This window comes from Pelophylax lessonae (assembly GCF_965119305.1).
Source record: "Pelophylax lessonae genome assembly, chromosome: 5".
Lineage (NCBI taxonomy): Eukaryota > Metazoa > Chordata > Amphibia > Anura > Ranidae > Pelophylax > Pelophylax lessonae.
The window spans coordinates 73,785,879-73,810,864 of NC_138772.1; the positions used below are offsets into that span (position 1 = coordinate 73,785,879).

At 41.8% G+C, this 24,986-nt stretch overlaps 1 protein-coding gene across 1 annotated transcript in view; it reads right to left on the minus strand.

Moving 5' to 3' along the window:
- The window catches only part of SPAG6 (sperm associated antigen 6), a 184,195-nt gene that overhangs the window by 74,251 nt on the left and 84,958 nt on the right, over positions 1–24,986 (minus strand). The window contains exons 5-7 of the mRNA XM_082258041.1: positions 20,166–20,371; positions 11,484–11,657; positions 1,947–2,099 (exon numbers count right to left, since the gene is read on the minus strand). Of these exons, the coding sequence (XP_082114167.1) occupies positions 1,947–2,099; positions 11,484–11,657; positions 20,166–20,371 (533 nt within the window). The remainder of the gene's footprint in view (positions 1–1,946; positions 2,100–11,483; positions 11,658–20,165; positions 20,372–24,986) is intronic.

A 24,986-nucleotide genomic window follows, 5' to 3' on the forward strand; every position in this document is an offset into this window, starting at 1 on the left:
TAGATTATCCAGCCCGTCGCCCAGTCCGGCAGTTGATTGTAGATACCACAGGAAAAAAACAGGAGAAAAAATTCTATCTAAAAACAAAAAATTGCCAGCACAAGAGATCCCAACATGAAACTAGGTCCTTACTCCTGACTAGGCAGAAAATAAAATACCTATAGCAGAGAGAGGGAGTATACCCCCTGAGACTGCCCATAGACGTAGCCAGACTTTTTTTCTGCCTAGTGTCCTACTCCTGGGGGGGGGGGCAGTATAACCCAATGGTAAGATCAGAAGCTGTGTCCGTCAACATCAAATATTTAATGTTGGTAATATAATCAGGTAATATGTGCAATGGCATTATAGCCAATGGAGTTTACAGTTTTTGATTTTTTAATATTTTAAAGTTGCACTTCTGTTTGTCAAAACGCAATATTTTTGCTTGTTCATGAAATTTTGTTTTATTTATAAAAAATTATATATCACAACAGGTAAATATCCTTTTACAAGCGTCACGCCTTGTTTCTGCCAAAACACTTCTGCCAGGAGGAAAGGCTTCTAGGAGTGTTTGCAAAACTTCCTGTGTGCATGAGGCCTAAAGTGTATGTAATGGCCAAAAATGTTTTTGTTTTGTTTTGGATAGAAAGTAAGGAAGGATTCTATTGCTGTACAAGGCTCCATTAGGCTCCATTTACATATAGGTGTTTCGGATCACGGGCAGGATTGCTGCGATTTTGACGGCGATCCCGAAGCATTGCAAGTCGCGGGACGACCGTGCGATTCCCGTGACTTGCAATGGCACGTTAAACGCGGCACGATTATGCCTTGATTGTCGCCCGACAAATCGCAGTAAAATCGCACAAATAGAATCACAGGACGCCTGTCGCCCAAAAGAAGTTCTTGTACTTCTTTTTTTGGGCGACAGGCGTCCCGCAATTCTGTTTGCTCGATTTGTCAGGTGACCATTGCGGCAAAATTGTGCCGCGTTTGGGGTGCCATTGCAAGTCACGGGAATCGCACTGGCATCCCACGACTTGCAATGGTTCAGGATCGCGGGCAGAATCGCTGCAATTCTGCCCACGATCTGAAACGCCTATATGTGAATAGAGCCTTAGAGATTTCCCCTTTCTGTGCAGCTGAAAACACTTTCCTAGACAAGAAGTGAGTGGAACTCTCCAGCTACAACACACAGAAATAAAATGGTCTTTTTAGTACACTATCAAGCCCCTTCACATTTTTGCATAGCAAGAGCGAGCATTCCCACTATGTGATTTTGACATGCATGTCATGATTTGGGTTTGCTTATACAGCCATTACTGCAATTCTGTCCGCTATCAGCTAAAATATTCAAATCAAGCATGTATCTGTTTTTCCCAAAAGGGTGATGTCCCACAATGCTTTACTGACCTTTTGATTGTTGCTTCATCCTGCTGATACTGTAGGACAGTGGTCTCCAAATTGTTGCCTGGGAGCCAGATACAGCTCTTTGCTTGCTTTTATTTGGCCCTTGGGGCACTATTTCATTCACTGACACCAAGGAATGGCACAGTTCCTCCCAATGACACCAACAATGAGACCCAATTACACCAATGATGGGGCACGATTCCTCACAATGACTCCAATGATGGGACGCAGTTTTTCCCAATGACACCAATGATTGGGCACAATTCCTCCCAATTACACCAATGATGGGGCACAATTCCTCCCAATAACACCAATAATGGGGCATGATTTCTCCCAATGACGGGGGATTGTTTATTCCAACTGATGATGGGACATTTTGTACTCCAGTCTATAGTCCCCCCTCTAAAGTCTAAAAGACAGTAAATTGCCCCTTAGTTTAGAAAGTTTGGAGATCCCTGCGCTGTAGGACACTAGTGACTGAAGGATGTTAGATGACTTGACAGGTCAGTAATTATTATAGAATGTACCTCCTGGAAGCATTTCGTTATTCAGTAACTAACCTTTGAGATGATGACAGCCATTGCAAGGTTCTCCGAATGTGCGGCTACATAGCCAAGCATCATGATCCCAGGAAGTCTCACATTTCCGTTGCAATTCCCAATGCAGTCAATGACGGCAGCTACTCCTCCTGCATTTACTATGAGCTGTGACAGCTGGAATGAAAAAACAACAGATAGGAAGCACAACAAATTAGCATTTTGTGTTTTCAAGCTGATAAGTACAGGACATTAAGGTGCTCCAATACTGTTAGCAAGTTAAAGTGTTACCAAACCCAGGAGCCTGCATTCACTATATCTGGTCTCCCACAGTACACAGAACATGAAAAAGCAATTATTTTAGTAAATGATAAATACCTTTTCTCATCTGCAGTATATAGCAGTCTTATGACTTCTATCAGTGTCTGGTTAAAGCTTGTAGGAGTTTTAATTCTCCTGTTACTGTCCTATGAGGCTGCAGGACCCCTGACTCTGTCTGGACAGTGCTGATTGGCCCTGTGCTGATTACATGCACTCTCCCAAGAAAATAAAAAAAAAAACTATCTAGTAATGCACACCAAACTGAGCATGTGCAGAGTCCATCCAAGGCTCTTGACACCCACTGACAGCCGACCGAATCCTGTCTGCTAAAAACAGACAAATGGGGGATTCATTACTCATCCGTTATGCAGATAAGATGGGATCGGATGACAGTTGGATGGAAACAGACAGGCAGTCTGTTTCCATCCGACAGCCCATAGAGAAGAGCGGCTGCGTCCGTGTCCGCTCTGCATTGGTGGAGCGTACATGGACCTGTCATCGGCCTGCTTAGCGGGGATCAGCGGAGGGATCCCCTGCCGAGCAAACTGATCCACTGGTGGACTCCGCCAGTGGGAAAGGGACCTTAGTGACTTCAGCAACCCCTGATCTGTGCTGTCCTTCGGTACAACGCAAGTCTGGCAGGCAATGATTTATGGCCGGGACCTGCTGATCATCTTAGCAAAGCCCTGTGCTCTGTACAGAGTGCAGTGATGTGGCTGTTTTTTTCTCCCTAAAAAGCAGGGATAAAAATTTGCCACAATGATTAGTGAAAGCTGCATATATTGCACACATTACACATTATTAGGCACACAGTTAACCCTTTTATTGCCCCTAGATGTTAACACCTTCCCAGCCAGTGTCATTAGCACAGTGACAGTATATAGTATGCGCACTTATCACTGTATTAGCGTCACTGGTGATGTCAGTGTCAGTCAATTCCCACACAGTGTCAGTTGGTGTAGGATTTCCCCCCGCACTATCACAGTCCCACTATAAGTCGCTAAACACTGCTATTACTAGTATTAAAAAATAAATTAAATAAAAATTTCAATATATATACCATAGTTTGTAGATGCTATAACCTTCGCACATACAAATCAAAAAACATTTATTGGGATTTTTTTAACCAAAGACATATAGCTTAATACATTTTGGCCTAAATTTGTGAAGAAATTAGATTTTGAAATTTTTTTTATTGGATATGTTTTATAACAGATAGTAGAAAATATCTTTTTTTCTTCAACATTTGTCATTTTTTTTTTTATTTATATAATAAAAATAAAAACGCCAGCGGTGATCAAATACCACCAAAAGAAAGTTCTAATAGATATATTTAATTTGCATACAGTGTTGCATGACAACTGCAATTGTCAGTTAAAGTAGCGTAGTGCTGAAAAGCAAAAAATGCCCTGGTCATGAAGGGGGTAAAAGCTTAGGTGGTTAACTAAACAAACCTAAGCCTAAACCTAAACAGGCCTGCCAGTGATGGAGGTGAGTATAGGCCCTGAGAAAATGGCAGCCAGCCGCTGAAGGCCTCAGAAGTGGATGTGAGAGGCAGCTCCTGCGGGTCCCCGGGTGTCAGAGGGGAAGGAGATCGTGTCTGTCAGGGCACAGGGAGCGGATGGCAGGTCTCCTTACCAGGCGGTGATTGCCAAGGCCCTCAGATGCACAGCATACGAGCCGGCGGCGGTACCACGAGTAGGCCACGGGGTCCATAGCGCGGCAATTAGGTCACCTAGATACAAACTGAGGGTAGCAGAGGGTAGCCCACAAAGTGTACCGTCAATGGGTGCAGAAATCTCCTTGGCACCGGGCACAGCTACACGGATGGCACTGGATTAAGTGGTAGACGCGGTGGAGCTCTGGGACTACAAGTCCAGCGCGGCTTACGTCCGGACACTCCCACCTTTATTAAAGATTTGTCTGCGAGCCAGATGCAGCCATCAAAAGAGCCACGTCTGGCTCACGAGCAATAGGTTCCTGACCCTGCTATAGAGCCTAGTTTTTGAACATCTGAACATCACACCTATTATGTGGGTATTCCTCAAAATGACTGAGATTAGATGTTTCCAGTGAAGGGTACTGATAATGCTAGACATTTAAATACTTGTGCGCTTCCAACTTGATGGGAACAGTTTATGGAAGGCCCTTTTCTATAAAGGCCAGATCTAAAAAGACAATGAGTTTGGTGTATAGGAACTTGAATGACCTGAACAGAGCCCGGACCTCAACCCTACTGAGCATCTATGATATCTGGAACGATGAATGACAGACAGGTCTTCTCATCCAACATTGGTACCTGACCTTACAAATGTTCTTTTGGTTAAATGGGTACAAATTGCCACAGACCCACTCCAATTTCTTGTGCACAGCCTTTCTGAAAGAGTGGAAGCGTTTATAGATGCAAAGGGGAGACAGCCCCATAATATGCCCATGGTTTTGGACTGGGATGCCCAACAAATTTATATAGGTATGAAAGATGTCTGCAAACCTCTGACAATGTAGTGTAACATAAAGTGTTAGTTCACCTTTACCAAAAACTGACAATGCAGGTAAGCGGTACCTGTAGATATAAACAAAGTGGGCAACTTTGACCAAAGTTAAATATTGACCTTGCTATTGGTGTAAGCCATTTACACACCTCCTAAAGTAGTAAAGCAAATCTCCTGCGCTCAAGTAGAATCTGACGGAGTAGAGAGAGGTACACTTCAAACTCAGGTACTAAAAAAGCTGCTGGTCTTGCTGCCCCCTCAGGATCAAGGGTATCCCGAACCAACTGGGAGAAAAGACAAAAAAAAAAAAGAGGGCGCACCGACCTTGTGCATTACCATTAAAACCATTTATTAAAATATTAAAAGGTGTACAGAATTTTTTCCGGCTCTGAGGAAGGGGGTTTGCCCCTGAAACGCGTCAGCCCAGCCACAGCAGCCCCATGCGACCATCTGCATGCCTATTCGCTACATTTGGGACCTTGGCTACCTTGGAGATTGCATATGCTATGTTTATGTGTGTACTATCACACCAGTTTTGTGAGTATTCTGTACACCTTTTAATATTTTAATAAATGGTTTTAATGGTAATGCACTAGGTCGGTGCGCCCTCTTTTCTTTTTTTTGTCTTTTCTCCCAGTTTCTTCACACACCTCCTAAAGCCTGACCTTGTTGATAGGATGTTGCTAAAACACTCCTAGCTGATTCAAACCCCTTTACATGTTCTCTCTCCCTCTTGTCACAGAACCTCAGAGCTCAGTTATGCTGTGACTGATGAGATAGTGGACCACACATGTGCAGGAGTTTGAGAGCTTGCTCCTGTGATGATATGATGTTCGGTAACAGCTGGAAGTGTCTTAGCAATAACCATGGCAATGAGGTAGGACTGTGGGATGCTATCTCCAGGAGTTTTTCAGCCAAGCTCTAGGAGATACATTATGTAATTTACCTACACCTACAGCAAGGGCATTATCCATCTTCAGTCAAAGTTGCACAGTTGTTTTTTTTTTTTGTAGGCACCGCTTACCTGCACAGGCAGTTTGGTAATGGTGAATTAACCCTTTAAAACAAACTTACAGCTAGACTAACCCAACCCCTTTCACCACTTACAGACCAACCAGTATCCCCCTCATTTCCTTGCAATCAGCTGGGTGTTAAGGCCGTGGAGTTCACTCTTGCTCTACTGTAGTCCACCATCCAAATAATGGGCCACATACATTAGACGCTCAAATCCAGCGGGGATGCCGATGCATGGGACCAGCGGCCGCGATTGCCGCCCGCCACCCGCGATCGCTCCCCCCTGAGAGAGATGAACGGTAAGCTGTTGTAAACACAGCTGACCGTTCTCTCTGAAATGATCACAGAGCGCCTGTGATCCTTCTATTTAGGATCACAGGTCTCTGTGGTCATTTCACAAGCCACACACCCATACAGTTAGTAAACACTCCCCTAGGCTCACATTTAACCCTTTGATCACACACTAGGTTATCCCCTTCCCTGCCAGTGTCATTCTTACAGTAACAGTGCATTTTTTTAGCACTGATTACTGTAGTAATGTCACTGGTACCCCCAAAAGTGTCATTCTTACAGTAACAGTGCATATTTTTAGCACTGATTACTGTAGTAATGTCACTGGTACCCCCAAAAGTGTCAAAAATTTTAGTTAGGGGTCAGATCTGTCCGCTGCAATGTCACAGTCTCACTAAAAAGAATTGCATACTATCTCATTATGAAATACTTACCTTACAACGAGCCCCCGCCGTGCCGCCCGCTTACCTCTATGACGGGCGACATGTTCAGTCGCCCGTCTTCCGGGATCGCGGCATCCGGCCATCTGATTGGCCGGAGCCGCGGTGACGTCACTCCCGCGCACGCGGCACGGGGCTCTGAAGGAACGGCACCAGCGGCCGTTCCTTCAGAGCGCATGCGCCAGTGATGTCACTGGCTGCATGTCAGGTAAATATCTCCTAAACGGTACATGTTTAGGAGATATTTACAGTACCTATAGGTAAGCCTTATCATAGGCTTACCTATAGGTAAAAGTTGCAGAGGAGGGTTTACTTCCTCTTTAAGGGGGCAAATCCTTCAGGTCCAGAACTGGTTAACTGACAATTACTCGGTCAAGCAGCACTGTACACATATAAAAGTTTTATCGATCTTTTCACACAAATAGAGCTTTCTTTTGGTAATATTTAATTCCCACTGGGTTTTTTATTTTTTTTGCTATATAAAATACTGAAACATTTGAAAAAACAAGTTTTTCTTTGTTTCCGTTATAACATTTTGCAAACAAAAAATCGTTCTTCATAAATTTAGGTCAAATGTAGTCTGACACATTTCTCTGGTAAAAATAACCCAAATTAGTGTGCATTAGTGCCGGTTCAGACATCGCATGTGATTTGCACCGCACTGCTAAGCAAATCACATGCGATGTCTGTGCGATGGGAATTCAGCCATACAGGTTGTATGACTGAATTTGCATTGCATTTGGACCAAAGTTGTGCAGGACCCTTTTTTTGGTCCCCACCAGAATCGGAATGCATGGGTGTTCAAACCCATGAGATCCAATTCCTGTCCAAATTGACAGTTCGCACTGTGATATGCGAACTGATCTGGGGGCGTCATTAACTTCGTATTGACACTCCCAGCAGTTCGCATATGGCAGTGTAAACTGCCTGCGAGTCAGGTGCGATGCATTCGCAGGGTTCCCGCATTGCACTAATGTGAACCGAGCCTGAGTCTGTGTAAAAGTTATTGAGTCTACAAACTAGTGATCAAATAAAACTGAACAAAGAAAATAATCTGCACTAAGTGTTGTGATCTAAAATGAGTGATTAATGAATAATAAACTGTTATGCACACTTCAATTTTCAAAAAAAATGTGTTGCGCTGTGAATATATTCAACTAAACATATATTCAAATAATCAAAATCATGTAGTGCATACACTGATGAGAATAAAGTGCTATAAGTGCAAAATAAGAAAATTCATCCATATATACATGTAAAGCAGTAAACACATGCATTCATAAATGATATTATTCAATAAAGTGCCAAGTAAGGTATACAGATTGGATATTTTCAATTAAAGTGCCAATTATTCTGTACAAAGCATAAAAAACTCAAATAATGTTCAAAATGACACATCTTCAAATGTGGCATAAAATTGGTAAATTATATCGACAGAGGAATCCCAATTCCAAATACTGGAGGTGACCAAGGTGCTCCACATGTGCCTAATCACAGTCCAAAAGTGCTCATAGTGATCCCTTGTCCGTGCTCCACCATATATAATAATGAATGCACGCTTACCAAATGAGGAGATCCCAAACGAGGTCTAGCTGCGCATTAGTGGGCAACAGCACCCACTGTGGGTATGCAGGTAAAACTCCCTTCAGCCGATAATGCAACCGGTACGTTTCGTCTCTTAATAGACTTTGCCACAGGAGCAATGGACGAAGTCTATTTAGTTAGTGTATGAGCACTACATGATTTTGATTATTTGAATAGATTTTTGTTTGAGTATATTCACAGCACAACACATTTTTTTTGATTGGTACAAACTAGTGATGCACCGAAATCGGCCACCGAACGATAAATAGGGTTTTCAGCGTTGTGGCGAAAAAACACCCGTGATAATGCGGGGATTTTACTGCGATTTTACCTTGCTTATGATGTTTTTCATAGGTCATGTGACTCAAAAAAATGCATCAAAAACTCAATATAAGTGCATTTTTGATGCGTTCTTGCTGCATTTTTAATGCCGACGATAAATTCATATTCATTTAAATTCATGATATTTATAAAAAGTCGAAAATAATACAACTATTTATAAAAATATAAATATTTTTTAAAAACCTTCAATTTTGGTTTTGGCCAAGTGCATCCTGAATTTTCGGCACTGCTACAAACTATGGTATGTGTATATATACTAATAAAAGTTTTAGCGAAGGCGCCTAGCCCTTAAAAAAAGATGTTAAAACCTGCTGCCCTTTTAATTGTTTAAAAACAATAAATAGGTGTGTATAATTGGTAAAAAGGCGCTGATAATCTTTTTATAGTGCTGGATATAAAAACTACAATACAAGATAATTCATTAATTAAAATATATATAAATATAAAAAGAGACCACTGCTAAACCCGGAAGTAGGAACTAGAGGCATTCGAAGCAGTGGCTGGGACGCACGCCGACCGCCGCGAGTAAACAGGGGAAAGGAGATACAGGAGGGTGCTGCAGATCCTCGGATGGTATCTTCCCAAATACCCGCACAACATTAACTGCCGAATTGCCCAGTGCCAGGAGGGCACAACAAATTGTAAGGAGCCAATTGTTACTTTTTAGTGTAATTTAATACAATAAACAGTATTTCACTATTGGAGGCTATTTTTCATATCTTTATATGTCCATGTACGAGTAACGTAGGAGCAGGATATTCTGCAAAAGAAGCCGAGGAGAGGTCTGATCCACCCAGTTAAAGGGATCACAGGCGTTGGGGGTCCTTGTGACCTGCCGTGATCTGGTAAGAGGCAACGTGTGGCACACCCCATCACCTGGAGCACTATAGATCTAAGCAATCAAGATTACACAAGCACATTTTTGTTGCATGAATTGCTCAGGACTATCAAATAATATAGACACTTTAATCACATTTTTTGAGCACTGTAATAATGAGCACGATAATTTAATGTTGATATAATTTAATTGTACGTGATTTAATTTAATAATTTATTTGTGGATGCATTAGGAAGCACTTTGGATTTGGTATAATCCTTGCACAAGTAAAGGCTAGCACTTGCACTTTAACATATTATGTTTATGTATCAGTAAGTATTTTTGATTTGCAATAATGTCTTTTGCACTAAGTAAATAATATATCTGTGGATGCACTAGGAAGCACTTTGGATTTGTATAATCCCTGCACTAGTAAAGGTCAGCACTTGTATTTTAATATTATGTTGATGCACTAGTAAGCACTTTGGTATGCAATAATTCCTTTCTGCACCTAGTACAGTATAAGCACGTACACCATGTGTATATATACAATTGGAAAATTCATTCATTCTGATGTACTGATGGCCTATCCCATTTCTTGAGGCCCTAAAATGCTAGGACAGTACAAACATCCCACAAATTATCAATTTTCAGAAAGTAGACAGTCCAAGGTATTTTAGTAAGAGGCATTGCAGGTTTTTTGAAGTTGTAATTTTGTTGTCCCAATTTTTTGAAAATGAAATTAAATATTTTTTTTTTCTAAAATCTTTTTTTATATACTGTCCCCAGTGCAATACAGCATTGTCATATGACTTGTGTGGCTGTGATCAGGAATACTGACTGGTGACAGATTGTAAAAAAAAAAAAAATTATTTTTTTTTTTAACACTGTTTTTCATGTTTCTTTTTTACATACTGTCATCAGAGTAGTTCAGTGTCACTATAGTGAAACTGTACAACTCTGGGTGGGACGGTTATTGCTTATAACTGCGATGGTCACTGTTATAAGCAAAAGTTTAACTGTCATGAATGGCTTTCATTCATGGCAGCTTGCTTACTATTGTGATGCTGTGATTGGCTACACCTAACCACATGGTACAGGGTGCTGTGATTAGCCCAGGTACCATGTGATAGCTGTGGACCAATCACAGCATCACAACAGGAAGCAAGCTGTCATGAATGGAAGCCATTGATAACTGGTTTGATTACATGTATTCATGGGATCAATATAATTGGTCATAACCACCATAATCATCACATGATACCCTGGCCGTTCACAGCAACCAGGTACCGAGCATCATGATCTGGTGAACACAGCAGTCAAGCGGTCACAGGATCAAGCTGCTGTGAGCCCCAGGGGGCGTGCCAGTACGCATGTGCTGAGTGATGTACAAGTACACCCCTTAGTCTGCAGCCGCTGCCCACCCGCAGTACTGTGGGCAGCCTGCAAGTGGTTAAAATGGCTAAAAGTTTTGCTATAAAGTGAGATTTCTGTGATCGATGAAACAATCAGTAAACTGTGCCTTTAAGAGCAATGGAAACAGTCATGTTAAAAGGACAAATTTTTATGCATTCACAAAACAACACAATTGGAGTTTGGTCGCTTTGGCGCAACATTAATTCATTACGACAACATATGACACACGGTTTAATGCCAATTTGTGTGAAATCCCTGTCAAATGGCATGAAAAGGAAATGAAAGAATGGGGAGAAGGGATTTATAAAATGGTGGACTAAATCATTGTGACATCTCTCAGATCTGCACCTCGCCCAGTGCCTTTGTATTAATTGGGGGGAAGAGCAGCAGAGAGACAATGCAGAGCTCAGATAATTAATGGCAGCTACTCGCTGTGATACAGCCACAGAAAGAAAAACTTGCATGCTTGCATTAATGCTTATTTATTGATTTTAGATCAGCAGCAACAAGTCTTATTAAGATCCCCATATTTCTTGGTGTTCATTAGGTCTGCTCTGTCAACAAGAGACGTCAGCTTAGCAGCAAACCCTTGAGGGCAACAGGTCGCTTCGCTGCAGCCCACAGGAGTCCTGCTGAGCCACAATACTGTGACTAGCAACAAAAGAAAGGATTTAAATATCCCACACGCTAATTCATCTGATGATGACTCATGTACAAAAGGATTAAAGTATCATTTTAATTTGCAGTTTACTCCCTCAACCCACCAATCTAGCGCTGAGTGCTGCTATTAATCCATTGCTGAGTTGCATATTAACGCTGCATGTTGCTATTTGGAACACATTACCTCGGGTGTGTGTCGGGCAATTTCTCGAATTAGAGTTGCTGAATTTTTCTTGACATATTCGTCGGGATCCTTCAGACATGTCAGGACGACTGGGAAGATTTCTGCCTCGACTACCATTTCTGCCAAATCCACTGAATGCTTCGCTATTTGACTGAGAGCGGACAGCACCTGTCGCTGTTGCATGGGCAGAGAAAATAATAGTCAATGTAGTTTTTGGCGAGCAGAACACATTTGTTCAAACATTAGTGGTGATGTAAAAAGTACAGCAATTTCATGGAACCAATCAGATTTCAGTTCATTGCAGTAAGATCAGTAAAAGTTTATTAATGTTATTGTATTACATAAATACATTGTGCTAATTGCTTTTCTACCATCTAGGAGGTAGATCTAGGCACCCAAGGTTTCTCTTTTGCATTTTGCGGTTTATGATCTATATTTTTATACTTGAATTTTTCTTCACTTCCTGTCCCAGAGGCACAAGAGAGTGAGAGGAAGTTTCTACAAAGTAAGGGCAATTGTCCTCTTAGATCGCTGGCACTGGACAACTCACCCTTGTCTGCCATTTTAGTGACAGCTGTAAACTTTTGAATGTTCCTTATCACTTTTTGTTTCAGTAGCAGTGATCACAGGAACAAAAGCCTACTCATTGAGAAAACAATATGCTTTTCCCTTAAGCCTAGAACACACCTAAATGTCGGATTGCCCATGTGTACTGCAGCCGGTCTGACAGTAGCGGTCATTTGGTACGATCGAAAAAGGTCTGCCGATCAGCTCCCAATCGCGTCCTCAGTCATTGCTGGTGTGTTTTGCGGGGTGGCCCATCCACCCTGTCAAAACACAATAGCACAGTGGGGAGGATCGCTGTACTAACATCGCATAGTTAGTACAGAAGTTCGTCCTAAGTTGTCAGTTTTGTTTTCGCTCAGCCCTGCTGGGTTGAACAGAAAAAAAAAAAACTAGCAGTGCGTACCAGGCTATACAGGTAGAAGAAACAAGTTTGCCTTAATGCCGCCATTCTTAGTAGCATAAATTCACTTGGGCTGATTTACTAAAACTGGAGAGAGCAAAATCTGGTGCAGCTGTGCATGGTAGCCAATCAGCTTCTAACTTCAGCTTGTTCAATTAAGGGCTCTTTCACATATGGAGTCCGTCTGACGGACTCAGTTTTTCTCAGCGGGGAATCGATCTGCCGATCCCCCGCTGAGCAGGATGATGACAGCTGTTCTCCGTGCTGTGTGCGGAGACACAGCTGTCAGGTCCCCATGCATCTCTATGGGGGAATCGGATAGGAACGGACCGTCTATCCGTTCTCATCCGATACGCTGGACGGATGGAAAATAGGGTTTCCATCCGTCCAGATTTGACGGATTGGATCGGATGTCAGTGGACATGTCTCCGCTGACATCCAATGCCCCATAGAGATGCATGGGGTGACCGTTCAGATCCGCCAAAAAAACTGACAGGCGAATCTGAACGGTCCGCCTGTGTGAAAGGGGCCTAGGCTTTGACAAAAAAAAAAAAACTGCAAGCTAATTGGTTTCTATGCATAGCTGCACCAGATTTTGCACTCTCCAGTTTGAGTAAATCAACCCCACTGCTCCTTCACTGCCATTACACTAAGTTGCCAGGAGATAGGAAAGGTTGCCCTGTATAAGCATTGTGATGCTCTAGTCAGAGCTTACACATGGCTGAGGACTTTCTTTACCCTCATGCAGCAGTACTGGGCCACTAAGTGGTAATAAACTGTAGCCTGCAAGACAATGGCATAATAATGGCATAACAGGGGACTGCAAGAGGCCAACATTAGGTCAAATCAGATACTTTTTGTAACTGCTTACATACTAGTTTCCTATTATTTTCATACATGAAAGATTTGATGTTTTCTATCTCCATGGACATTAAAGCAGCCCAAAGATGACATAATTTTCTTTCCTTCCACCCATTGCTTGATTCCCATATTAACACAATCAGTGTTGATGGGAGAATCCCTCCTGCAGTGCTAATGTGTTTTGCCAGCAGGGAGGCACAGGGAGCCTTCCCAGCCGCAAGAATGTAAAGATTACTGCTAGCAGCTATACCACCATATTCAGCTGCTAAACCGGCTGAATTTTGATCCATGTATGGCCAGCTTAACTTTATTTGGAGATGGGCACAGAAGAGGTTGCTCTAGCTTTAGGAATCCTGTGGTACCTGAAAGGGCTTTCACTGGAAGTGGAATCACAACAAATAAAACAAAATCCCACTAAATAAAGGAAATATAAGATTAAGGGGTCGATTTACTAAAGGCAAATAGACTGTGCGCTTTGCAAAGTGCAGTTGCACTCTGCAAGTAAAGTTGCTCCAGAGCTTAGTAAATGAGGGGATGTTCTGCAGTCTCTTTATATTTTTCTTGCATGTGATTGGGTACTCTTTTCAAAGTAAGCCTTACCTCATTTACTAAGCTCCGGAGCAATTGCACTTGTAGAGGGCAACTGCACTTTGCAAAGTGCACAGTCTATTTGTCTTTAGTAAATCAATCCCTGTATGTATTTATATTTTGTCTTAGGCCCATGCAACTTTGGGGACTCTGCCACTAGTGAGACCTTGCCAGCAGCAGAATCACCAAGATGCAGCTAATACTATAAGCAGTGAAGTCACTCTGCTGCTTGACACGCTGAAGAATCTCAGTCACTAGGGAGTAAAAGATAGGAAAGTAGTAAATATTTAACTAAATATTAAGCTTTACCTAGACTTTATGGGGTTGATTTACTAAAGGCAAATAGACTGTGCACATTACAAAGTGCAGTTGCACACTGCAAGAGCAGTTGCTCCATAGCTTAGTAAATGAGGGGAAGCTCTGCTGACTTCCATCATCCAATCATGTGCAAGCAACAATGCTGTTTTTCCATTTTCCTTGCACGAGATTGAGTATTCTTTGCATGGTGAAGCTTTACCTCATTAACTAAGCTCTGGAGCAATTGCATTTGTAGAGTGCAACCAGTGTTAATTTCGTCAACGAAAACATTTTTGTCAAAATTTTGGTCAGCAGCCTTTTTACAGTGATGAAAACTAAACGAAAAGTACACCACATTTTGGTCCACTGACAAAATACTATGACAAATATCAATTAAGTTTTCGTCAAGGAACGACAACGAAACAAAATTGTGAGGCAGGGATGTTTACACTCATGAATTTCCGGTTTTCACTGAGCTCCGCCTGCTTCCGCTCCTAGCAAGCAAGCGATTCAAGTCTGTAGCGTGCTTCGTTTAGCAGCAGTTAGCAAGCTGTGCAGCCAGCATTACAGGCCACCGAGTCCTCAGACAACCCTCCAGAGCAGCAATGTGCATTACAGGCCTCCTGACGAGAGTTCCACTCCCGACAACGACGGTCCAGAGCAGAGAGCACTGTGAGTACACAATACAGTTACAGGCCTAAGGCCTCCCCTCAGACCACCGTCTGTCCAGGGCACTGTATGTGCATTACCGGCCTCCTCTGACCACTGGCATCCAGAGCACTGTGCATTACAGGCCATCCCTCAAGCCTGGGGCCACCATTCTGCACTGTGCATCATTACAGGCCTCATGATATTAGAGTTTTTTACTCCAGGAGTATATAATGAGTTTGGAAATTCTATAGAAATGCCTAAATAATGCATTACAATTTAACTAAACACATTCCATTTTAGTTGACTAAAATTATTTTATTCAACTAAAATGTACTGGAGCTTTTAGTTGACTAAAATACGACTAAACAAACAATTGCAGATCACTAAAATGGGACTAAAACTAAAATGGCATTTTAGTCAGAAGACTAAAACTAAAACAAAATCTAAATTTGATGCCAAAATTAACAGTGAGTGCAACTGCAAAGTCGATTTGCCTTTAGTAAATCAACCCCTATAAACACAAAGGATTTCCCAATGCAGCACAGTTGCTTTATGTTGTTGCAGTTTACAGAGTGATTGCACTTTCATTGACTGGGATTTAATTGATAGCCTCCCCTTCTAAAAATGATAGGTGCCTGGCTGTTATGTGAGTCACTGACTCCAAATGGGAATGTATATAAACAAAAACAGAAAAATATCAGTCCATATTTGAATTCCAGGTCATAATCTCATAGTGTTAAAGCAAAAGGGTCAATATGATTGCCAGGCAACTAGCAATTTCAGAAGGAGAGTCAGCAATGGCAACCTCCATGTCTCTCTCATAAAAGGTTTCCTTTCATTCCTTTAGTGACTCAGTAGGAATTGCTGCACAGCAGCCAGAGGAGACTGTCCAACATAAACAGTTCATGAGAAATGAGAAATCCAGCTCTGTGGGCACTCGAGGCAAAGTGGAAAACGCAGCAGATGGCAGCAATGAAGAAACAATTTCTACTGGGCAGAGAGAAAAATGACCTGTTTTAGAATGGTAGCTTTAATAGCCCTCCACAGGGTACTGCAGGGTGCTCAGACATATCTTAGCTTATACAACAAAACATACCATAGATACAATATCAGTATCTGTGACCTACAAATGATTGGCTAAGTAAACTTTTTTTTTTTTTTTTTTTTTTTAAGGGCACCACCATGGATGTTTTAGGCATACTTATAAAAAAAATGTTTATATATATATTAAAACTACTGTGCAAGTAATTACACTTTCCATTCAATTCCAAGCTGCAGGCATTATGGTTTTCTAAAACTGCTAAAAAGTGAAATGTGTCTTACCGCATGCTTTAGAATTGGTGAAAATGCCCTGCAAATCAATTCCTTTGTTAAATTAACCAAATGTAAATGTCTTAAATTTACCACTTACAATGCAGGTGGCAACTAAAGTCAAATTAAGGCTGTAAGTGGTCATGTGGGCATCACCCTGTTCCATAAGGCCCCTTTCACACATACGGACCCCGTTTGTCTGTTTTTCATCCATCCGTTGACGGATGAAAAAAGGACATCAATGCATTCCTATGGAAAAACGGATGACAACGGATGATCATCCGTTTACATCCATTTTCAACCGTTTCCGTCAATATCCATTTTTTTGAACGGATGAAAGCCCTATTTTTCTTCCATTAAAAAAACTCATGGGACGAAAAAAGGATGTAAACTAACAAACTGCATTGGTAGTGGATGTAAAAAAAAAAACGGATGAAAAACAGACGGTATTGCACTATGTATGCCCCTTGTATTTTTCTAAATAAAGTTTATTATTGTGAAAAAAAAAAAAAAGAAAAACAGACAAAAATTGGACGAAAAACAGATGAAAGATGAAAAACTGATGAAAAGATGGATGAAAAACGGATGAAAAACGGGTGAAAGATGAAAAACGGATGAAAAAAGGGATGAAAAATGGATGAAAAAAGGGATGAAAAATGGATGAAAAACTGATGAATACTTCATCCATTTTGACGTGACTGAACTGATGAAATGAACGGTCCGTATGTGTGAAAGGGGCCTAAAAGTCAATTATTGAATTGACTTTTGCTGAAGAAGCTGTTTAGGCTCCATTCAAACATTTTCCCAGCGTTTTTTCTGGCTTTTTTCAGGCTTGTTTTTTATGCTTTTTTCAGGCGTTTTTTGCAGGTGTTTGGAGGCAGCATTGACATCTAACAAAAACGCTTGTAATCTGCCAAAAAAGAAGCTCATGTATTTTCTTGAACTTTAGGCGACAAAACGCAACCAAATGAATGGGATTTTGCTTGTTGGGCGTTTTGAGACTTCAGAGATGAGCGTTTTACGAGATGAAATATACTCAGGTGTGAACAGGGCCTTAGAAAATTTTAGACCAGACAGTGCATGCTTCCAATCAGATGAAAGCACTGTTCTGATATGCAGCAGCCAGTGAAACAGCAGCAGCTGATTACAATAGCCAACAGCTGACCATCCTCTGTCCATACTGCTTAGTGTGGATGGGGGAATCGAAGCATAGCTAGTCAGCTTAAAGCTTTAAGTAACTTTTGCTGATAAAAAAAACATTACCCTCTTGGTAATCTATGTAAATTGCAGGGATTTGTTATTATGAAGAAATAGCTGATTGTTTGTCTATGTCCATATTCAAAGTGGCACCTGCAGGGTTCTAATAAGGAAAGTGGCAAAGTGGCAGGGTCTGTATTCCGTTAGACATGATTTTCCTTTGAAAATATCTGACCAAAATGACATTTTTGTTGCAGGAGATGCCCAAAATCTGACTTGCATCTTAGTGCAGACTTCTGGGAAAATCAGTAAACCAATCACACAAGCAGGAAATGACATACCTGGGGGGTGTTCTGTACACCATCTGTTGCAGTTACATGGGAAGCACATAAGCTATGCAGGCTGGAAAGGCACACTAAGAGTGGGTGTCCGTGAGGTGCATCGGATGTAAGGCTCCGCCCCCCTTATGTGCTTCCCATGTAAGTGCAATACTTTTATATAGTCTAATACATTTTTAAACAGAGAGCATTAGATCTCGTTGTCATTTCTCCTATATCCACGCCGAGGACGTTTGAGGGATTTAGGCTTCCTTTGGTTTTCAGACCATAGGATCGCTGCCATCCCCCTTTGGGATAATGCTGGTTCTGACCCGCTGGTAAAACAGGGGTCAGAACGGGAGGTGAGCGGCCTTTTCTTTCTGTGCAGGAAGAGCACAAGCACTTTCTGTCCAGCACTGATTAGCACTTTATTTTTGCACTCTTTGCACCATTTGTATACCGCTGCACTTTATGGACCTTTTTGGATCATTCCTGTATTAATTTGCATATTATACAATGGTATTCTCACTTTATACCTTGCTGATTTTGCACTTATGGACTTTTAGGACATTGCACGGTTTCTTATATAACATTTTTCCACTTAGTTATTAGTGTTATATTGGGTTATGTACTGTACATTACACTTTTGCACAACTGCTTTTATTTGTACTTTGTATTATTCATTTATAATCATATGCATTTTTTGTTGAGTTCTATTATTAACAGCATACTCATCAGCTTTATTCACTGCTCAATTTATTCTTGATATTTTTTATTGTTTTCGGACCCTTTAGGGATATAGCACGGCTCACTTTATGTAGTTTATCTATAGCATTACAAGAGTTTACTGATTGTATATTTGGCGCAGCACTGCTTTTGTTTTGATTTATTCCTTTATAGTGGCTTTTGGAATATACAAATACTGTATAGCCTTTTAGAAATTGGATGAAAGGTTAAGCACTGTAAAACATTTTGATAGATAAGTAGTGCATTTTATATACAACTATATAGATCAGACCAAAATAAGAAAAAAAATGAGGAGAAAGGAAGGACAGAGAGTCCCTCAAAGTCAGGGACAGTTGGGAGCTATCTACTGTGTCTACTGTGCCCAAAAAAACATTTTGTTCATAAACATGCAGTAAATTCCCAACAGTCATCAGTTCACTAGGTAACATTCACACAGACCCCCCCCCCCCCCCACTCTTGCTACGTGGATAGCTGATATTAACAATACGTTACCATTTAAAAAGTGATATATGTTAATAGGGGGTGTCGACAAAACATGATAAAATTTGGGGCAGGTGGTTGCAATCCCCTGCGACTTGCACATCTTAACTGTGGTAACTGCCTTCCCTCTGCATGTGATGTTTACCTTGCCTGGAGGTTAGTCTGATTCTATTGCACTGACTATATGTTTGTACTTCTGCTTCTAGTTTGAGATTTGACTTTGTGTATTAGTTATTTTTCGATGTTATATTTTCCTTTATGCACAACACTCAATAAAAGTTTGTTTCTGATTAAAAAAAAAAAAACATTCACACAGACTTGGCATTAAACTGGGCCCACAGTTTTCACCTGGCAAAAAGTAAAGATTTCAATATTCAAATTGAACTATAGTCAAAACTTCAAGACCCTGCATAACTGTAGTAAAACAATTTAGGTAATGAAAATTATCTACAAACTAGATTATTTGCTGCCCTGGAGCAATATATCAACTAAGACAAAAACATGTATAAAAACAGAATTACCTTCTAAACACAAGCGCCCTAAAGTGCAAACTTTCTGCTGCAAAATACTCTGCAATACTAGCATGGCTGTAAAACGGAAAAATCAATGTCTACATTGCTTCTTCTCTACCCCAAGGTAGATAAAGGCTATTAAATTATGTTTCCCTTTAATTCCTTGTACATCAAGAAGGTATACATTAACGTTTCTAATATACTCCCTGAAGTGAACATTGATTACCAGTATTCCTAATTGTGTTTCATTGTTTTTCAAACATTTGCTTTCAAAAGAATACAAAAAACATACTAAAATTTCCTATATGTATTACTTTATAAAATGTAAAACTATTGTATGAAACATCTTTAGTAAACTGAATTACACCTAAACCTACCAAAAGGATCAGTGAACTGGTAGGAAGTACCCTATAAAAAAAGCCAGAAGTATCCACTAAACTATTAGGAGAAACCCTACTCATTGGGAAAGAGGGTTTTACAACAATGCTCTGCCTCACATGTAACGGATGTGCTTCTTTTTATTTGCATTAACATACAATTTTTATGTTTGCACTAACATACAATTTTTCGGGGTTATGACCACTCCATCAAGGTCCGAGCAGTACAAACACTTATTTTTTAAAAAGATTGGCAGGATCCTTACAAAAGGAATGGCTAGCAAAATAATCCTACATGCAATAAATATTTTACCACTGCATTATCAGGAACACAGAGCAGAAAAAGAGATGGATCAAACAGTAATTGAAAGCAGTACCTTGAGTTTGGCGTCTGGATTTAGAATCATCTGGGCTAAGTGGGCGATAGCTCCCGCATCCACCACAGTCTGAGCCAGCTCCGGAGAATGCTTCGATAGATCACTCAGGGCTGAAGCAGCAATCCTTTTCAGAGCAATTTCTGGCTCCTGGATACACAGCACTAGCAGGGGAACAGCTCCTGCATCCACCACAGCTTGTGACAGTTCTGCGGGTCCAACAAGAGGTAATTAAGTAAGTATGGGTGACTGACCCTTATAAGAGCCATTTTTCACTATGACACACACATTAAAGGAGAGAGGACAAGCTGGACTGTGCTGTCTGGAGATCTGCATTTCAAATCAGCCTCCTTAGCTGCTGAAGCCATGTGGACCAATCCCTGACTGAAAAGGACTCCGGTTATTAGTTAGGACCTCTTTTACATACACACATTTGGGGTAGATTAGGCTGAGAAAGCTTGTTATTCTACTGGAGGGGGGTGGAGAAACTAAGCAGATGTCAGCTGTTTAAATCCCGATCCACCAGTGGGCAGCTATTTTCTGCATGGATAGACAGGTTACACAAAGCCACCACCGTATAAAATAATAGAGGGACGATAGACTGTTATATTCTAATTATATTAAAATCCAAAAAAAAAAAAAAACAAAAAAAAAAAAAAAGCTTTTCCATATGTTGCAAGATTTTAAAGCAAATACAATTTTATTTGAAAAAAATATTTATTTGCTTAAATATAAACCGATATGTTCCAAATATTTATTTCTAAAAAGTATTTTAAATTCATCTAATTCGTACAAAGGTTTTTACAGAAAAATAGTCAAAAGTACAACATATAGACAATAATCTATCTATCTATCTATCTATCTATCTATCTATCTATCTATTATTTGTGTATATATATATATATATATATATATATATATATATATATATATATATATATATGTAAATATTTATTTCTAAAAAGTGTTTAAAATCCATCTAAATCTTACAAAGGTTTTTATAGAAAAATAGTCAAAAGTACAATATATATATATATATATATATATATATATATTTTTTTTTTTTTATTAAATGTATTATATTATTACAGTATATATTTCCCCACTGTGTAACTGGATGACTAGATCAATTTATCTACACTTAATTTATCATAAAATCAAATTATTTTAATTACTATTATAACCCTTGGTTGTATTCTTTCCAAAAACAGGAGCACATAATTATACATCGAAAATACCTACAAATTCTGAATGCATAAAATGCTTGTCCTGAATAAACAAGGACGACAACATTTCATGTTTGAAATCTACAAGAAGAAATAAATGGGATTTTTGACTTACCGTAAAATTAATTTCTCTGATGTTAATTGACGGACACAACCCCTGTTCTTCTTAACCATTGGGTTATACTGCCCCCTGCAGGAGTAGGACACTAGGTAGAAAAAAAAGTCTGGCTACCCCTATGGGCAGTCCCAGGGGGTATACTCCCTCTCCCTGCTATAGATACTCAGTTTTGTTACAAGCAGTATCAGAAGAATTACAACTCCACAGAGGGGTGGGTGCTGTGTCCGTCAATCAGAGAAATGGACTTTACGGTAAGTCAAAAATCCCATTTTCTCTTACGTTTATTGACCGACACAGCTCCTGATCTTCTTAACCATTGGGATGTCCCAAAGCAATGTTAAACATGATTCCATCTAAGTGGCACCAGACTGGCCTTGCCAGGCTTGGTAAGCCGATCTGGTGCGGCTGGTCACCGACGTTCCTTGGAAGCTTCTTCTCAGGGAGGATCTGCTGTCCCAAGGACCAATCTTCCATCCTGCTTTACAGTCGCTGGCTTTGACAGCTTGGCATCTGTGGTGACCACTGTTTAATACAAGGGGAGGAAGGGTTTGCCCAGCCGAAGTGCTGGAGAATGAAGCCACCATATCAGGGACTCTTTCATTAGCCGGCTCAGCCGGATCTGATTGTCCAGGGATGCCACCACCGTGCAAATGGACTCCATTCTGAACTTCTGCACCCGCATAAAGCAGTTCAGCGCCTTGAGGTCCAGGATTGAATGCACCTTGCTTTCCTTCCTGGAAACTGGAAACAGGTTTGAGCAAAAACCCTGAAAACGTTCCCATGTCGGAACCGGGACAATCACCCTTTGAAGTAACAGGTCTTGTACTGCCCCCAAACAGACCCTGTAAGTGGTCTAGGGACAGGCGCAAGTTGGAAGGAAAGAACCTTTCCGGGGGGTAAGAGTGAAAATCAATCTTGTGGACCCACTTGTTTTGTACCAGGGAAGTCCACAAGTCTGAAAACCAGCGAAGACATCCCCCCACCCCCGAAACAGGTGAGGGTGCACCTTCATGCTAAAAAAAGCCTTGTCCGCGGGTCTGGATAAGCCAGCTCTCCACTTGCCAGACCAAGTTCGCTTGGATGACCCAGAGGAGGCCTTGAATGGCTTTGATCCCTTGTCAGTCACCCCTGAGGGACAAAAAAAGTTCTTATGAGTCGAGAAGGATGGCCCACATCTATGAGGGTTCTTGCCCTTAGTAGCCTGCGGAAGAAAGGAACTCTTCCCCACTGTGAGACCCTTAATGATGTCATCCATGGTAGCTCCAAACAAGAGATCTTCTTGAAAAGGAAGATCAGTCAAGGCCTTCTTAGAGTTCTGGTCTGCATTTGTGCCAAAAAATATGCCGAAGGACCACTGCTGAAACAGAGAGCTTAGTGACTAGGGGAGCCGCATCCAAAAAAGCATCACAGATAAACTGAACCAAGTGGTCCGCCAGCTCACCAAAGGCAGGGGGAGCTGCTGCTCATCCAGGTCATGGCATAAAAGCTTAGCCCACTCGGTCAGAGTTTGCAACTTTAGTGCAATGGTAAATACCAGCCTCAGTGCCAAACCAGCCAGGGTGTACATATTGCAGGCCACAGCCTCCGCCTTCCTGTCAGCTGGGTCCTTAAAGACCAGGCAGTCTTCAACCAGAATTATGGTGGCTTTGTTCAATCCGGAGACTGGAGGGTCCACCACCGGTGGAACAGTCCACTTTTTGAGAAGGGAATCCTCATAGGGGTACTGCATAGAAAATTGCTTAGGGACCACAAGGCGACGTTTTGGCTGTTCCCACACTTTCGCGACAATTCTGTCAAAATAAGCAGGGAAAGGAAACACCTTTGCCTCTCTGGATGGCTTGTGAGTGCCAAACGGAAACAACGCCTCCGTTTCTGCTTCAGCTGCGTCCTCCATTTTTAAGGTCTTATGCACAGATACAATCAATGCATCCAGTAGCACCACTAGGCAGCCAGTAACAGAGCACCTAAGCGATCCTCAGCAGAGAGGGAGAGGACCCCACCAGACTCACCACCCAGCAGAAACAGGCATCTGCAGCCACCAGAATCATCTGCATTCCACGTGCGGCGATCAGGAAGTGAAAAGATCCAGAAGTCAGCACCAGGGGATGAGGAGGGGCTCCCACTGCCAAAAAATTGCCGCCCACAGGGCTCCACTGTCATGGCCGCAGCTATTTTCAATGGCAAACCACCGCAAAATGGCCACCGGACTACATAAACATGGCTGTCGCGTATTGAGCACACCGGCTACAGCAAAATGGCGGCCCCCACACAGCACCAAGAGGCTCCTAGGGACCCAGGAGGGATTCCTAGGCCTCAGAAAATGGGACAGGCAGGAGGGGGGCCCTGGCAGGAGCCCCCACCAGGTACAACCCCCACCCCCTGTACAGCCGATCGCCGGCGCCACCCCCCCCTGCCCCCATCGCCAGCACAGCACCTTGCCCCCTCCCTAGGCGGTGGACCAGGTCACCCCACAACCACAGAGTCAGTAAGGAGATAGGGTGCCGATGGGGGGCGAGATGGCCCACAGGGACCACCAGAGCCGATGAGAGGGGGACCCAACCGGAAGGGAACCCAGGGGTCCGACCGTCCCATGGAGGGGCCCACATCCACCCCAAAACTCTCCAGGGGGAGAGGGGGGACAGTTACTTACCATACCAGGAACCAGACCGGCACCGCTCAAGGCAGAACCTCCTCTCCATTAAAATGAGGGGCTGTCGGCCAGGAGGTATGCTGCAACTCGGGCCGAGACCCAGTTGTATGCGACCTCGGAAGACATTTAACTTGCAGGCCAGCCCCCGTCCAGTGAGGCTATATCACAGCTGACCTAGCGTGGAGCTGAGGTCTGCGCACACTCATTGACCAGACTGGGGTGACCACTGGATCTAGATTATCCAGCCCGTCGCCCAGTCCGGCAGTTGATTGTAGATCTGACAGGAAAAAAACAGGAGAAAAAATTCTAAAAAGAAAAAATTGCCAAGACCAGAGATCCCAGGGAGGAACTAGTTCTCTTCTCCTGACTAGGCAGAAAAAAATGGAGTACCTATAGCAGAGAGAGGGAGTATACCCCTTGGGACTGCCCATAGGCGTAGCCAGACTTTTTTCTGCCTAGTGTCCTACTCTTGTAGGGGGCAGTATAACCCAATGGTTAAGAAGATCAGGAGCTGTGTCCGTCAATGAACAAAAGAGAAATTAAGTCTTTTTAGTATCTCTATAACAGATCAATTAATGCATCAAAAGGTTATAACCTTAAATGTATAGTGAATAAATCCTACTGATAAAATATAAGAAAGTACTATTTTTATTTTACAAAGCTACATGGTAAGCTCACACAAAATGTCTTCTTAAATAAAAAATTGTCTCAGATTTCACTGTCATGAAAAGGGTAGAACAAAAACAAGACACTTTTCAGGCATTTTTTCGGGCATTTTTCGGGCGTTTTTTGCAGGTGTTTGGAGGCAGGCATTGACATCTGACTATAAA